General features: G+C 42.7%; 3 protein-coding genes across 3 annotated transcripts; 1 reads left to right on the top strand and 2 right to left on the bottom strand.

The window, feature by feature from the left end:
* Positions 1-345: 345 nt before the first annotated feature.
* Positions 346-5,504, bottom strand: trim25l (tripartite motif containing 25, like). The gene is made up of 9 exons (XM_061067348.1): positions 4,884-5,504; positions 4,079-4,174; positions 3,534-3,767; positions 3,200-3,359; positions 2,550-2,597; positions 1,899-2,273; positions 1,652-1,774; positions 1,100-1,165; positions 346-920 (listed from the first exon to the last, which is right to left on the bottom strand). The coding sequence occupies exons 1-9, from the start codon at positions 5,502-5,504 to the stop codon at positions 346-348; spliced, it is 2,298 nt and encodes a 765-aa protein (XP_060923331.1).
* Positions 5,505-10,290: 4,786 nt separating this feature from the next.
* On the top strand, positions 10,291-11,938 carry nudt15 (nudix (nucleoside diphosphate linked moiety X)-type motif 15). Its single transcript, XM_061067143.1, has 3 exons — positions 10,291-10,478; positions 11,298-11,494; positions 11,593-11,938. Exons 1-3 carry the CDS (start codon positions 10,333-10,335, stop codon positions 11,706-11,708), a joined length of 459 nt encoding a protein of 152 aa, XP_060923126.1. The 5' UTR covers positions 10,291-10,332; the 3' UTR covers positions 11,709-11,938.
* A 253-nt stretch (positions 11,939-12,191) lies between these two features.
* On the bottom strand, positions 12,192-14,783 carry cpo (carboxypeptidase O). Its single transcript, XM_061067300.1, has 9 exons — positions 14,716-14,783; positions 14,164-14,203; positions 13,961-14,062; positions 13,764-13,868; positions 13,559-13,669; positions 13,200-13,293; positions 12,850-13,052; positions 12,567-12,651; positions 12,192-12,466 (listed from the first exon to the last, which is right to left on the bottom strand). Exons 1-9 carry the CDS (start codon positions 14,781-14,783, stop codon positions 12,192-12,194), a joined length of 1,083 nt encoding a protein of 360 aa, XP_060923283.1.
* Positions 14,784-16,758: the final 1,975 nt, after the last annotated feature.

Raw genomic sequence — 16,758 nt, 5'->3', positions numbered from 1 at the left:
TACTTGTTTATTGTGGTGTTTAAAATTGAACAGACAATTATTAATACCCTAGGGTTGGATCATGGTTAGACAGGATACTGGGTACTGGTAAAGTACCCAATATTTTTGAATCATAATAATAATTCCAACATTAAAAAAGAAAAAAGAATAAATTAAAAAAGAAGTGCATTTAAAATATGAAAAATGAAAGACATTAAAACCAAACAGGAACTTTCAGTCAGTGTGTGCGAGATGGATTACAAAGCGTTTTACACTGAGCTGCTGTATTTAAACTCTGAAGGCAGCTGTTCTGATGGCACCACTCCAGAATGATCCACAAGTCACCCCCCCGTCCAGCCTGCGTCCTCACATGGGACAGATCTTTATGCTGTCACTGCTTGAGGTAAACTTGCCGAGGGCAAAGTCCAGACCCACCCCGACACCGCTCCCCACCCCGAAGGCGGCATAAAGTGGCTGCGTGAAGTTGGCGCGGAAGGTGTGAAGGTGGGTCATGCTCTCTGCCACACTGTGAAAAGCCAACGTCCCCATGGACTGGTCCAGGAAGATGCCCAGACGGGGGGAGTAGGTGACCGGTATGTCCCTCTTCTCATTGGCGTGCATGGCTGAGCAGCAGGTGTCTGAGAGCTCCAGGGTCCAGGACTGGGCGTTGTACCCAAGACCAGATCTGGCATCTGAGCCCTTCCTGTTCAAGGCTCCGTAAGCCACGCCCACAGAGGAGCCGCGGCCTCTCCACTCCACCTCCCAGTAACAGTGCTGGCCGTACAGCGCGCTCTGGCACATCACCTGGGTCCAGCCGTCAAAACGCTGAGGTGTGTCAGGGAAGGGCTGCGCCGCAACCTGCAGGAGGGCTTTGGTGTTGCCCTCGGAGAGAGCCAGTCGGCGGTGGGCTGTGTTGGGGTCAAGGGTCAAGTTCACAGAGTCTGGGAGAGAGAGAAGGATGATTGAGCAAGTCTTCAGTTAAGAATTTTCTTAAGTTAAGAATATTCATTAAGCATTAAAGTGGATGTGGTTTCTGCTCAGTTGTCATGGAGATAGATGTAAAGTCATGCTAACTCAGCACCTTAATGGTTTCATCTAGTAGTAGAACACTGAGACTTACACTGGAGGAACTCCTCTCTGGATCTCGGCTCTGGGGCCTGGATGCTGTCGATGCTGATTTCTCTCACTGGAAAATCAAACAATCAGTTCAGGCACAAATCTTTTTTATTTTACATACTCTTCTTTTGTGTCTAAGAATTGAGATACAGTGAAAATAATGGGACATTAACTCACATAAAGGGAAAACAGGAGCATGATTCATGGATTCAGGGGTGGGCGTGTCCAAGAAGAGACCAGGGTTAACTGTCCATAAACAAAAAAAAACACATTAGACACATAGATATTAATCAACTTCGAATACGAACGTGCCAATCTGACATTCTAATCCCTATATTCAAAGGCTGCCATCTTACTTTGTGTTGGTGTTTCAGACAGAGCGTCCATCCCCCCTGTTGATGATGAACAGAGTTACGCACTTGGACAGTATCAAATTGAATAGTCATAGTAAGTAGAAGTCATGTTATTATAAGAGGCAACTAGTCAACCGGTAGAGACACTGTAGTGGTTTTGATACTGTGACTAGAGAGGAGAGGATATGAGCTGTAGGCCTTACATGGGTTTCCTCCTGCAGATGGCGTGTTGTCGAAGGGGATTGCTGAGGTAGCGGGTGTGGCCTGTTGGATGCCTCGCCGGTGGGAGCGGAAGAGGCTGCTGATCGACGCCATCCGACTGAAACCTGAGCAGAGAGTTGACCAACAAACAGTGAGTGATTGAGAGCTGCTCTGTACGAGTTTTAGCAGATGGTGGCAGCAAAAAAGTTACAACCCTGAGGATTGTCTGCAGGTTTGTTTAGTTTTTACCTCCAGACGATGCAGGAGCTGGAGCTGGAGTCGGGATCGGAGACTCAGCATGAGCAACCTGGTTCTGACTGGACCTGATCCCAGTGGACCGGGACTCTTTGCGGCTGGGAGTCGGACTGGGGGCCTGGTTCTGACTGAACCTGCTCCCGAGGGACTGGGACTCTTTGCGGCTGGGAGTCGGACTGGGAGTCGCACTGGGGGCCTGGTTCTGACTGAACCTGCTCCCGAGGGACTGGGACGCTCTGTGGCTGGGAGTCGGACTGGGAGTCGGACTGGGGGCCTGGTTCTGACTGAACCTGCTCCCGAGGGACTGGGACGCTCTGTGGCTGGGAGCTGGGCTGGGAGTCGGGCTGGGTCTGGGGTTGGTCTCCCTCACTGTTTGGAAGACACATCAAGGTTACTTAACAAGGTCAAACCCAGTCTTTAAACCCTGCCTCAGCTGTTATATGTTTTTAGCAGATCTTGACATCCTAGAAAGCTCTATAACTCTTAAAGGAAGAAACAAACCGACCTGTCTCCCTCTCCTCTCTCCTCTGTCTGGGGGAGTTTGTGTTTCCTGTGTCTGCAACAACAAACGAGCACATGTTTAAACACACACACATTTTCACTGCTTGGATTAGTGTGATTTAATATAACAGCACAAAGTCTCACCTCGTGGTGCGTTTCTGCTCCTCACATCCTGACTCTGGAAGCCTAAACCTGAGCGATTACACATCATGTTTAACAAGAGCATATTGACTGACTTCAGATGTTGTTATGTGTGGTAGTGTAATGAAATGTCAGTTACCAATTCCTCTTCTGTCTGTACTCCGACCTCCAACTGACACACTGGATGAGGAAGCTGCAAGACAGAGATTTTATTTCATTTATTTAAGATGAAGTGATCAGAAGCAGTGAAGCCACGTTAGAGAGAAAAGAATCTCATACCTGGTGATCGGCTGTTTGTGTTGCGGGATCCCAGACCAGAAAACACTATACAAAGAGAAATGAGTTATCTTAATAATGAAAAGATGCAATTTTCTATATTTGTATTTAATAGTAAAATTCAAAACTCACATTTTAATATTCCGGCTTTGGCTCCTGAGCTCTGATTGCCTGTGAGAAGCAAGAGGGAGTCACTCTTAAGAAAGACGTCATCTTAACACAACCAAAACTTTCTCTATTCTTATATTAACATTTAGAACTCACCCAAAGTGAACATTGTTGTGTCATTAACTGGAAAAAGAAGACAGATGATCAGATTGTGAGATGATTTAGTGTGAAAAGAGAAGTCAAGTGGAGAAGAGACTCCTGTCACTCACCGTGTTTGGTGATCTTGCCGAGCTCCTGGTTGCACAGGTCCTCCACTCGCTCCCTGAGGTCCAGGATGGCGTCTCGCACAGGCTCAAAGGAAGCGTCTGGGTTGACCGCCACGGCGGGAAGTTCGCCTGACTCCAAGGGGCTGATCATGGACTCGTACGCCTGGAAGGGAAATAAGGGAGATAGTAAATACAAACTCAACATGTGAACAGAAGGTGGCCCGGCCCTTTAGAGTGGAAATCATGGGCGATGATGATGAGCTGTGATGAAAGAGTCAGCACTGAGATTTCTGGATTTAACCCCCCCGCCCATTGAAGAGCTTCACAGTCCTCTCACCTGCAGGTAGTGAATGTGGTCTTCGCAGCGCCCCAGGTCCTTCATGTCTGTGTCCCTCCTCTTCCGCTCCTTGATCTCAGCCTCCAGACTGTCGGCCACCTCCTGGGCCTGGCCCATCTTCTCCATGCTGGCCTGGTCCAGCAGCTCCTCCACCAGCTCCTGCAGACGCTCCATGGAGCGCTGCAGCTCCGACAGCACCTGCTCCGTGTCATCATGTACTCTCTCTGAGGAAAGCTGTGCAGACGGGGGGGAGGGAGAATGTGAGGTGATACCGGGAAGTGGTTACAGAGGTAACCCTGAAGTGCAAATCACAATGACAATGGGAAAACACATCTCATTTTCCACTGGGTTTTATAATTTTCTGTTGTGTTATTGTTGTGTCTTCTTATTTGAAGTTGTGTTATTTAAATTGCTGGGCCACCGTAGATGATTGTGTCTCAGTAAACTCAAACACACAGTGAAGCTAACTTGAATGAAATCGCTGTGCACTTCAGGATTTTATGGTAAATGTAGTTTTCATTCCAAACGGCTCCAGAGACACCAACCTTCATCCCCTCCATGATCGTCTTCATGTCTTTGAGCTCCTGCTCTCTGTCTTTCAGTCTCTGCTGATTCGCCACCTGCACCTCGGAGATCACTTTCTACACAGGGACACACAATAAAGACACGTCACCCAAAACAATCAGGGAAACAAGTTCATGTGTGACGCAGCAGGAGAGGGTGGAGCTTTATGAATGGACAGGAATGAAGTTAGGAATGTCCTCGGCCGGCTGGAGCCTCTGTCTCACACAAAGCCGAGAGGAAGACGCCTTCAACAGAAATCCAGCAGAACAATGGGCAGTTAGCAGGAGGAGTGAGGAGCTGCTGTCTTTCCACTGACGGGACTAATGGAAATAAATGAAACCTTTTTCCAGTTTATGATCTGTCATCTGAAATATTTATGTTGTCAAAATGAACCAAGCTCTGATGTTTCACGTCGAGTTTGAACAGAAAGATTCATGCTGTTGTGTGTTAACAGCAACTGGCCAGAGCCATTACAGAGTTTGTCCATCCATCCCATAGTGAACATGATATCTCAAGAATGACTGCAGGGAACGACTTAAAATTTGAAACAAACATTCAATTTGTCTCAAATGATAATGATTCGAATTTGGTTGTCAAAGGTCAAAGGTCACGGTGATCTGACATGAGTCTGTGAGAAATTAATGCAGACTGAAACTGCACTGGTCTACAATCCTTTGTGTAATCACAGTGATATATACATCACACTAGTTACAGTTAAACCATTACACCCTGGTTACTGGCTGAAGCCCCTCATCCGGAGGCTCCTGCAGCCTCACACTCTCCTACCTGTTTCTCCAAGCGCTCCACCTTGGTGGACACACACTCGTGGCCCTTGTGCAGGTCGCTAGTGCAGAGCCAGCAGATGAAGATCTTGCACTGGCGACAGAAGAACTCCTGCAGGTACTTGTGCTGCGTGCAGATCTTCTCGGCCAGATTGCCCGTGGGTGCGATGAGCTCATGCTGCTTCAGGGCCTTCTTGGTCTTGTGGGGCTTCAGGTGGGCGTCGCAGTAGGAGCTCATGCACGCCAGGCAGCTCTTGACCGCTGCTCGCCGATCCCCTTTGCACATGTCGCAGGTCACTGTTGAGGAGGAGAGCTTCCTTTTGGGTTTGGTGGAGTCGGAGGACGCCCTACGGGCGTTACGGATAGCATCAGATTTGCTGGCCCCCTTCCGAAGTTGCTCCACAGCTTCTGCCAGCATGGTGTTCCTGGACAGGCTGGGCTTGGGGCTGAAGGCCTGGCGGCACTGGGGGCAGCTGTAGGTCCCCTTGGGGTCGTCCTTGCTCCAGTAATCCTTGATGCAGGCCATGCAGTAGCTGTGCCCACAGGGGATGGTGACTGGATCGTTGGGGAGATCCAGACACACAGGGCAGTTAAACTGCTCCTCTGTCCACAGTTTACTACTCATGGTGACGATGTCCAGCAAATGAAAGGAAGAAACTGAGAGAATGCAAAGATGGAGGGACAGTAGTTAGTAGAGTAAAGTAATTTCTATGAAGCAGAACAGTGAAGGAGAAGGATCCAGAGGTGTAGAGAGCCTGGACGTCTGGGAGCTAAATGCTGAGTCTCAGGTGAGAGCAGGAAGAGGTGAGCAGGGCGGGGCCAGAGCCACCAGGCAGGTCGAGCGGGGGAAACGGGTGTCGGTGGGAAACTGCTAAATGCTGGAGAGTTAATGTGTTAATCACTGGATCATTTCGTCCAGTCGTAGAGGAAGTATTAAGAGGCTACAGCTCAGTTCATAGGTTCCCAACCCGAGAACTGGGCCTGCTGAATTTCTATCAATAAATGTATCTATTTATCTATCCATCCTTCCTTCCATCCATCCATCCATCCATTATTTTGTGTAAAGTCATGATCTAAAACATAGTAACTATGGCTCTCAGATAGTAAGCAAATAACTGGCACAATGAAGTGAAAGTGAGATTGTGTGTCGGTAGTAAACAGAGAATCTTCTCACTGAAAGTTGTTCCTGTAGAAAAATACTGTGCACAAATGCAAATGCAATTTACCATTTGCATTTATTCATTCATTTATTCAATTTGTATGCATGTGAAGACATTTAGGTTTTAGGGAAATTTCGAATATCCAATTAGATGGATGTGTTTTGGATGTGGAAGAAACCAGAGTACCCAACAACAGCAATAATAATACAATATTAAATTGTAAATAAAATCCTACATATCATTTATATTATGTGATAAGTCTGGTGGATAGACAGAAAAGTGGATACGAGATGTAAGATAAGATAAAACTAGAAACATGATGAATTGTGATGTTTTTGTTCAGGCACCCTCTGGTGGTGATAAGGATGAAACGCAGGACTGACATGTTTTTCTCATTTTAAATATTATACTGAATCCAAAGCTTGATAAAAAGATATGGATAAAATATTAAAGACAATTTGTCATGAACTGGATTTACAGAAAAGTGTCTAAGAGATGTAAAATAAGATAAAACTAGAAATATATTGAATTGTGATTTTTGTTGAAACCCCCTCTGGTGGTGAAAACGTGAAAACGCAGGACTGACACGTTTTTCTAATTTTAAATATTATACTGAATCCAAAGCTTGATAAAAAAATATGGACAAAATATTAAAGACAATTTGCCATGAACTGGATTAACAGAAAAGTGTCTAAGAGGTGTAAAATTAGATAAAACTAGAATTATATTGAATTGTGATTTTTTGTTGAAGCACCCTCTGGTGGTGAAAACGTGGAATCGCAGGACTGAAATGTTTTTCTAATTTTAAATTCAAAACTGAATCTAAAGCTTTATAAAAAAATATGGATAAAATATTAAAGACACTTTACTATAAACTGGATTGACAGAAAAGTGGCTACGAGAGCTAAGATAGGATAACACTAGAAATATAATAACATGTGATGTTTTTGTTCATCTCTTAGACACTTTTCTGTTAATCCAGTTCATGACAAAGCGTGCCTAATATTTTATCCATATTTTTTGATGAAGTTTTAGTTTCAGTTTTATATTTAAAATTAGAACGACATGTCAGTCCTGCGTTTCTTCCTTTTCACCACCAGAGGGTGCTTCAACAGAAAATCACAATTCATCATATTTCTAGTTTTATCTTATTTTACATCTCCTAGACACTTTTATGTGAATCCATTTCATGACAAAGTGTCTTTAGTATTTTATTCATATTTTTATATGAAGCTTTTGACTCAGTTTAATATTTAAAATTAGAAAAACATGTCAGTCCTGTGTTTCCTCCTTTTCACCACCAGAGGGTGCTTCAACAGAAAATCACAATTCATCATATATCTAGTTTTATCTTATTTTACATCTCCTAACCACTTTTATGTGAATCCAGTTTATGACAAAGTGTCTTTAGTATTTTATTCATATTTTTATATGAAGCTTTTGACTCAGTTTAATATTTAAATATAGAAAAACATGTCAGTCCTGCGTTTCTTCCTTTTCACCACCAGAGAGTGCTTCAACAGAAAATCACAATTTATCATATTTCTAGTTTTATCTTATTTTACATCTCCTAACCACTTTATGTGAATCCAGTTTATGACAAAGTGTCTTAAGTATTTTATCCATATTTTTTTATGAAACTTTTGATTCAGTTTAATATTTAAAATTAGAAAAATATGTCAGTCCTGCGTTTCTTCCTTTTTACCACCAGAGGGTGCTTCAAAAGAAAAATCACAATTCATCATATTTCTAGTTTTATCTTATTTTACATCTCCTAGACACTTTTATGTGAATCCATTTCATGACAAAGTGTCTTTAGTATTTTATTCATATTTTTATATGAAGCTTTTGACTCAGTTTAATATTTAAAATTTGAAAAACATGTCAGTCCTGTGTTTCCTCCTTTTAACCACCAGAGGGTGCTTCAACAGAAAATCACAATTCATCATATATCTAGTTTTATCTTATTTTACATCTCCTAACCACTTTTATGTGAATCCAGTTTATGACAAAGTGTCTTTAGTATTTTATTCATATTTTTATATGAAGCTTTTGACTCAGTTTAATATTTAAATTTAGAAAAACATGTCAGTCCTGCGTTTCTTCCTTTTCACCACCAGAGGGTGCTTCAACAGAAAATCACAATTCATCATATTTCTAGTTTTATCTTATTTTATATCTCCTAGCCACGTTTATGTGAATCCAGTTCATGACAAAGTGTCTTTAGTATTTTATTCATATTTTTATTTGAAGCTTTTGACTCAGTTTAATATTTAAATTTAGAAAAACACGTCAGTCCTGCGTTTTCTCCTTTTCACCACCAGAGGGTGCTTCAACAGAAAATCACAATTCATCATATTTCTAGTTTTATGTTATTTTACATCTCCTAGCCACTTTTATGTGAATCCAGTTTATGAAAAAGTGTCTTTAGTATTTTATTCATATTTTTTTATGAAGCTTTTGACTCAGTTTAATATTTAAATTTAGAAAAACATGTCAGTCTTGTGTTTCCTCCTTTTCACCACCAGAGGGTGCTTCAACAGAAAATCACAATTCATCATATATCTAGTTTTATCTTATTTTACATCTCCTAGCCACTTTTATGTGAATCCAGTTTATGACAAAGTGTCTTACAGTTTTTCACAATTGTTAACACACGTTTTTCAAAACAATAACGGCTTTGTCAAAACTGCACACAGAAAACTCAAAACCTCACACACAAAATGTTAAACCTGACACTCCCTTTGCAAGATGACTCTTTGCAATCAAATCTCTTCACTGTTCACAAAATGGAACTCGTGTTTTCATTTGGTACACACAGCCATGTTTTCAAATGACACACACATACCATTTATTGAGAACACACAACTAAGCATTTTCTTAAACACTTCCAAGCATTTACAGCACACTGAAGTGCAAAATTGAAAACACAATCATCGAAATGGAACACACCATATGAATGACTGACTCTGGAGAATTAGCCATTTCTCCTTTTGTAAACTGTCTCAGTGTAGGCCTACTTTTTTCATAGTCAAACATAAAACAGACACACAAAAAGGTTTATTTCAGTACACACAGAGAACAGTACAGTACTGACACAGACAGCATGATAATGCAAGCTCCAGTATGGACACAGAGAGGTCAACACAGTGGGCTACAGTGAGACACTGTAGAAAAGGAACAATATTGGATTACAGGTACAATACATGCATGTGTCAGTGCTGAATGTTTGGTACTAACAAGCACAAACTCTCACGGTAACTCCTTGATGCGTCTGTGTTCCGTTCAAATGGGACCTGTTCACTTGTTTCATCCACATGGCATTCCTATGAAGAATACGGTCCAATGTAGAGAGGCTGGCGGTCTGGACGTTTCTAAATGTACCATGGTCAGCCAGGATTCTAGTTTTTATTTGTCTGAGTGTGATAGCGTTGTTCTCATGAACCATATCTACAATTTCAGTCTCCTGTTCGGCTGTGAACATGCGTGTTCTTCCTCCACGGTGTGGTTCTCTTTAAGTCCTGCAAAATATAAATACTGTGTGTGAGCACACTGTATTCTATTGTATTCCATTGTTCATCAAACAAAACAGAGGCTGAAGACACTTTTATGCTGCAGTCCTGATTGCAAATTGCTCAACAGACCTGAATGTTTAGAGATTTGAGTATTTGTGTGTTGTAGGTTGATGCTTTGATATTTTACTTGAGAAGTGTGTGCAACAACTGAACATTGTGTGTAGTGTTTTGACAACAAGGTGATGTGTAATTGAAATCAGAGTGTAAAGAAGGAAAGTCAGAGTCTAATGAGATAAGGGAGTGTGAAGTAGTGCCGAATTGGGTCAAGCTATTGGTACATGAAGTGAATGTTGTGCAAATTGTGCCGAATTTTTGCTTTTTGTGTGTAAACAACTGTGAAAAACTGTAAGCATTTTATTCTTATTTTTTTAAATATTCAGTTTAATATTTAAAATTAGAAAAACATGTCAGTCCTGACATGTTACTATTGTTGGTAAGAATATTCAAATAAAACATATTCATAATTTACTACCAATTATAAAAGAATAATTTTCGTTGCAATTGTATCCAGGGTTTAATTTAATTATGTACTTGCAGTAAATAAAATCAACCACCAGGTGGCGATCATCTCTGATGGACCAATCAGAAACGACTTCCGAAGTGAAGGCGGAAGTGCAGGTAATCATCTTGCAGGTTGCGGCTTGTTGTGCTAGCTTAGCTTTAGCTTTGTTATTGCTAACTCGTGTTGATTCACGAGGCCTTTTTTAAGTTTGTTCAGATGTCAGATACCATAAAGCGTCCAGGGGTGGGGGTGGGGGTGCTGGTCACAGACTCCGCCCACCCCGGATGTGTTCTCCTGGGGAGACGGAGGAGTGCGGTGGGCGCAGGGAAGCATCAGCTCCCCGGGGGGCACCTGGAGCTCGGGTGGGTTCATCCGGACACGTGACTGTGCACAGGAGCCGTTGTTTACATTCCATGCAGAGAAGTCAGACATCAAGTGTTTTTAGTAATTTATTAATACGCCGAATTGTCCCCAAGGTGATGACAAACATTATCAGCTGTTTAGACTTTGCATTGGGTCAAGCTCCTGCTGGAAAAGTTTCTTCAAACACTTAATTTCTACTTCTTCAAACGCAGTATTGTGAAAAGCGAGATTATCAGAAGATAAACAGAAGATAAACCTGTATTAGTCCATATATATAAATAAATGGAATAAAAACTAATATAGACAGTTTAAACAGAATCTTAGCAGTGAGACGCATGTAAGATAAACATATCACTTCAATGTGTTTTTTGAGCTCTAAAATAAATTATGACTTTTTGTTATTCATAAGGAAACAAAGGTTGGATTTCATTTAATATTTTCTCCAAATTTGTAAAAAATGCTATCTTCATTTATGGTTAAACATGGGTTAAATGCCTCGACTCAAAAGGGTACTTGGAAAACTGCCGTCATCTTCAAATCTCTGTTGAAACCAAACTGCTTTCAGAGACACTGAACTTTGTGAACTTGCTCAAATCAATAACATTTGGGATAATTATGGGGCCACAAGGCTCTGGAACAGATATTTTGGGAGTAGTGGGCTGAAAAGTCTGAGAACCACTGACCTAGATATTTCAGCAGGCTGTACTATGTGTGTGTGTGTGTGTGTGTGTTTCTCAGTGTATAGAACATATAACCTGCCCTGAAATGACCTGACTGTGCTTCTGAGATGTGACGCTCTGATTCTATGTCCCTGACAGAGAGACGTGGGAGGAATGTGCTCACAGGGAGGTCCTGGAGGAAGCCGGGGTGCATTTGGTGAACGTCCGCTTCGCCTCTGTGGTGAACTCCATCAGGCTGGAGGAGCAGTACCACTACGTCACCATATTCATGCAGGGGGTCCTGGACAGGAAGAGGTCGGGAGAGCCGGAGAACCTGGAACCCGAGAAGAACGAAGGTGCGTGCGTTGGGATTTAAACGGGGGGGGTGGAGAAAAATCATCTCCGCTCACCTGAGCAGATGTTAAGAAACAGCGTGTGGTCCTTTCTCTCTCAGGATGGACGTGGACGCGCTGGGACCAGTTTCCTCCAGAGCAGCAGCTGTTCCTGCCGCTGGCCGATGTGAGACAACAAGGCTTCCAACCGTTCACAGACACTGAAACTCAGCTTTGAGAAGGCATGGTACTTCAACAACGCATTCTTCCCCAAAATAAAAACACCTTCTACACCTTGCTCTCTGTAGTTGGAGCAGACAGCTGCCCGTCCTCAGACCTCATGGGGACGCTGTCATTTCTCCAAACTGCTGTTACAATTGAAAAGTTTGTATTTTTTACATAAGAATTTAAACTCGTTCAAATTTGAATGATGCCACAAATAAAACACACGCATGAACAAAAGTAAAATATTGCACATTCAAATATTTTATTCTTTTGGGTTTGTTGTTTTTAAGTGACAGGTGATGTCTGTATATCATGAAGCTCAGATGAAAACAATAAGCCTAACCAATGGGAAGCTCACTTTTCAGCTACGGTGAAGTAGTTTCAACAAAGGATGCATTAGTATTAATTTATCAGATACATTTGTATACTTTTTCATAATTTACAAAGACAAAAAACATTTGTCGTCAGACGCATGTGCAGGATGAGTTGTTCCGTCTCACATGGAGGCGCCGGTGACGCCCACGGCTAAGAGCACGGTCCACAGGGCTGCAGCGGCAGTGGCCACGGCGCCGTCCACCATGCCTTTAAAAGTCTTGTCGTGGACGTAGTTGACGATGTGCAGGGCTCCTCTGTAGGCTTCCTCGCAGGTCGGCTGGATCTGATCCTCTGGGAGCTCGAAGCCGAACGTCCCGTTGTCTCTGAGCTCGAAGGTGTAGGCGAAGGGGATCCCCTGCATCCGAGCCCAGTCTCTGGATGAACCAGAGTTGGCGTCTGTGGAAAGAGATTTCATTTAGTCTCATAAAACCTGTGTCCAGTTTTGGCTCATAATCACTTGAGTGTCCCCATAATGAGAAGGGATGCATGTTCTTACACAGTACAGCCGGGGAGGTTCCCACTCTGTAGCTCTTCCCGTGGACGGCCTTTATAGCCTCTGCTGCAGCCAGACCCACCTCCATCTGAGGAACCACACGTTAGCTTTTGTCAGTCACTGAAATGTGCACGGAGAATAAACTGAGAAAAGTGTACAAGTATAAGTAGAAAATATGCAGAGTTTTCTTATTTAATGTAGACCCATGCAGTGATGGTTATAATCAGGACTAGTAAACGCTCTTGTCATGAATTGACCAGAATATTGTGTCTGTCGACGTAAATACCAGCTCGTCATGGTTGGGGGCGATGAAGTTGGGGTTTCCATAGGGAATCAGGAGCAGCTGGCCGTAGGAGTGGATGGTGAGGAAACACAGGATGTCGTCCTTCCGGCTGCCGACAAATTCTGTCACGGCCTGGGCCTCGGGCTCAGACACACGTGCACTCCCACCGTAGATCTCTGTACAACAGTCACTCGACACCCCGACCGCTGTGAGAGTGGCAAAAGAAATAGAAGAATCAGAATCAGATTCGTCACACCACCTCCTGTCACAACACGGGTTGGCAAGTTCAACTTTCTCCATGTTAAAGCGGTGGGCCGGATAGATTAGACCTAATGCAAAGCTACGGCACTCACTGCCCCAGTTGGCGTCAAAGTTGCGGTTGAGATCGGTGCCGTCACATTTGCAGCCTGGAGGTCCTGGAGATCTGTTCTTCCTCCACAGTCGAGTCTGGAGGGGTCACAATGTTCACTCCATTTTAGTAATGGATCAAATTAGCACTGGACATTACAAATAGTGCTCGTCTTATTCTGAAGAGGAGATGATTTTATACTTGAGGCATTTTGAGCATCAGAAATGAATTTATTGAATAATGGAACCGCCATCGCCACAGTAGACTCATCTTTTCACATCCTGCTCATCTGCTACTTGTGAGCCTGAGGACAGAGTCCTGGAAAATTAATTAGATAAATATCCATGAAATTCGAGGACTGACTGTGTTCCAGGAGAAGATGTAGCCGTCCACGTTGAGCACCGGTGTGACGTAGAAGTCCATCTTCTTCATCATCTCTTCCATTTTCGGGTCTGTTCTGTATGTCTGCAGAATCTGGTTGAGGGGAGCAGATGGAAACTTTTAAGTTCAGACAGATTAATTGGTTCTGCAGAGAGTTTGTTGCTTGGTTATAAATCACGTCTCTTACCTGTCTGACAAAGTACTGACAGAAGGCCGGGGCGATCCATTCCCTGGCATGGATCCCACAGTCCATCCAGATTGCTTTTTTCTTCTCTCCAGTGCTCAGACCAATCTGAAAGATAATTGCCTACTTGAGCACAAACCCATACTCCAGTATACCCATGTTAGTGGATTCTGAACTCAACTGTTAAACAACTCTATTACCTTAAGCAAGCTGATATTCCTTTTCTCATAGGTTTGTCCATAATCCATGATGGTCACGACATCAGAGTGATCTTGTGCAATCTGAGTCATCCATTTGGAAATCTGTAGAGCACATATAATATATATATATATATATATATGTGTATATACAATTATATAACAGCATGTGAATGTGTGTGTGAACAGCTATCAGTCGCTCTTACCTCTGGCATGGAATGGTATTTGTAGTAGTCATATTTCACTCTGTTGCAAACAAAATCACACACATGGCAGGACACATGAGATTCATGCAGCCTTAGTGCCCCCCCCCCCTGCTCTCATGAAACATCGACAGTCAAAATTGCTGAATCGCAGTTATTATCTCCCGTCAGTAATGAAGTGTTACCGTTCTCGTAATATTTCCCTTTTCTCGGAAGGAGCATTGTCAAGATCGCAGAACTTTGTTTCATTGAACTTCATTACGGTCTGAACAAAGGCCCGTGTACGGAGACAGGAACACAGCGTTTCAAAGTTACCACAGGATCATCTTCACTTAAATCATGTTTTCTTTAAGTTTCACGTCTAGTTGGTTGTAACATAGAAGCAGAATGAAGCCCCCAAGTTTTGCGTCTTTTATTTGTGCTCAGCTTCGTAGTGCTTATTCAATCCCTGAGCACCACATTGGGGGGATTTGGATGCTAAGAAAGCTGATGCTCCATCTTTTTTCGCACCACCTCTCTGTGTCTTTGTCCTTTTACAAACTGAGTAAAACTCACCTCTCGTTTGTTGCAGCTTCCACTGCTGAGAGTAGCACCACAAAGCCCAGAGCTGCAGAGTTAAGCATGATCTCTTTGAGACAGAACAAACTGAGGGCGTCTGTTGAAACCAGGAGAGTCTTTATAGAAGACCTCCATCAGATAAAGATACACCTTTGCTCCAGGCACAGGCAGCACACACACTATCATTGTTATGGTTAATGTTTTTGCTGAGGTGCGGGCCTTGGTTACTGAACATTGGAAAATAGTCCGTCACTGATATTGTTTTTATACTATTAACTGTCTTAAATTACTTTCATGTCCTTGTGAACATCAAGGGGAAATTATTAACAAGCTGATAAAAAAATAGCAATAAAAGCGACTCGTGTTATATTATTTATTATGTTGAATTGCTGCATAAGCTTTGTTCTTGACTGTTATCTTCCTGCTTCACTTCTTTTCCAATATGACTTTTAATGCTTCCTAAGCGCCAATTTGAGCTGGCTTTCATAGGGAGATCATAAGATTAGATAATGGACATCAAGTCATGAAAGGGGAATAATAATGAAGCTTGACTAATTGTAAAAGATCAAAGGTCCAGACAACACTGTCATAAATGCAGGTGTTGTACATTATTCACTTATAATAACCTAGGAATACACGTGATCTCATTTGAAAAACAAAGTAGAAGTTAACTGGTAATTCTCAGTTGGTACATCATGGCAGAGCCAGCGAAGAAATGGAAAAGGACATTGTCGGAGGAATGGAAGAGGAGGAAAAAAGAAAGTGACACCTCAAATATGTAAAATCCTGTTACATTGCAGTCACAGTGTTATTTGTGGCTTCATAGTTGCAGTATAATTTTATCTAGTCTAATTATTGGAATCCTCTGTTATTGCTCTCTCCATGATATCAGTGCTAAACCTGTCCTATGGCACAGTCGTTAGAGGAGATTTTCTGTGAACTAACAGCAAGCAGAGTGTCTCGTCTCATTTCTACCTCCTATCACGTCAGTGGGCATAGAGCAAGTGTGATGCAACCATATGTTATCTAAATATAATTTAGTCTATTAAAACCCGGAGGCACTTCTTTCATCTATCAGTAGAAATGATGCTGGTCAACATAAGCTCGGCTCATGGTATCAGTTATGTGACTCGGGGCTTTTGCAGGTTTCAACAAGTTAAATTTAAGACTTTGAAGACCATAATGAAGGAAATGTAACATACACTGGATGCACTGGAGCCATTTTACTTACATCATCTAACCAACAGAGGTCAGCACAACACTGAGATGAGACCCGGAGTTCAAAAGTGGACACAGGATCCAGTCAGTGTATATTGTCAAACTTATATGAAACCTACTGCTTTTGGTAAATACTCACCACCATCCACAATGTGCCTTTTAATCCAAACTTCCGCCCCCTGAGAGTCTGAGTCTTCTCTTCATTCCGAGCCATCTCTCCATGTCAGTCCGGCCCTGTGTGGTTGAACACCTGGACAGTAAAACACCTGCACGTTAACCAGGCCTCAGCAAGTGTCGCGCTTCTTTCTTTGCTGACGTGTGCATCATGTGTGTCCACGAGCTGCTCATAAGATATGGAGACAAGACCTGTCTCAGCTTCAGCCCTGTGTGCACAAACCAGTGTGTGTCCCAGATAGAGAATCTTAGCTCACATCACAGACTGTTTCTTCACAGTGATGGATGAAAGCACTAATTCTTTCAGATGAGAGAGGCCGGACACTGACTTGCACCCAGACACAAGCTTAAAACACTTCAAAAAACCGCCTGTGTGTGTGTGTGTGTGTGTGTGTGTGTGTGTGTGTGTGTGTGTGTGTGTGTGTGTGTGTGTGTGTGTGTGTGTGTGTGTGTGTGTGTGTGTGTGTGTGTGTGTGTGTGTGTGTGTGTGTGTCATTGCCCTTACCCCACTGATTGCATCATTAAGTTGGATTTGGGGAACACACACAACTGAGTGATTATTCATATATTAGAGCTGAGTTTTCTGCTAAGCGTCTTATTTTTGTTCTTTCCAGTTGCTAATCAACATGTTGAGTCCTGACAAACATT

This window comes from Limanda limanda, chromosome 23, assembly GCF_963576545.1.
Source record: "Limanda limanda chromosome 23, fLimLim1.1, whole genome shotgun sequence".
Classification (NCBI taxonomy): Eukaryota; Metazoa; Chordata; class Actinopteri; order Pleuronectiformes; family Pleuronectidae; genus Limanda; species Limanda limanda.
Note: the sequence above shows the minus strand (reverse complement) of the source record. Positions and strands in the feature narration are given on the sequence as shown.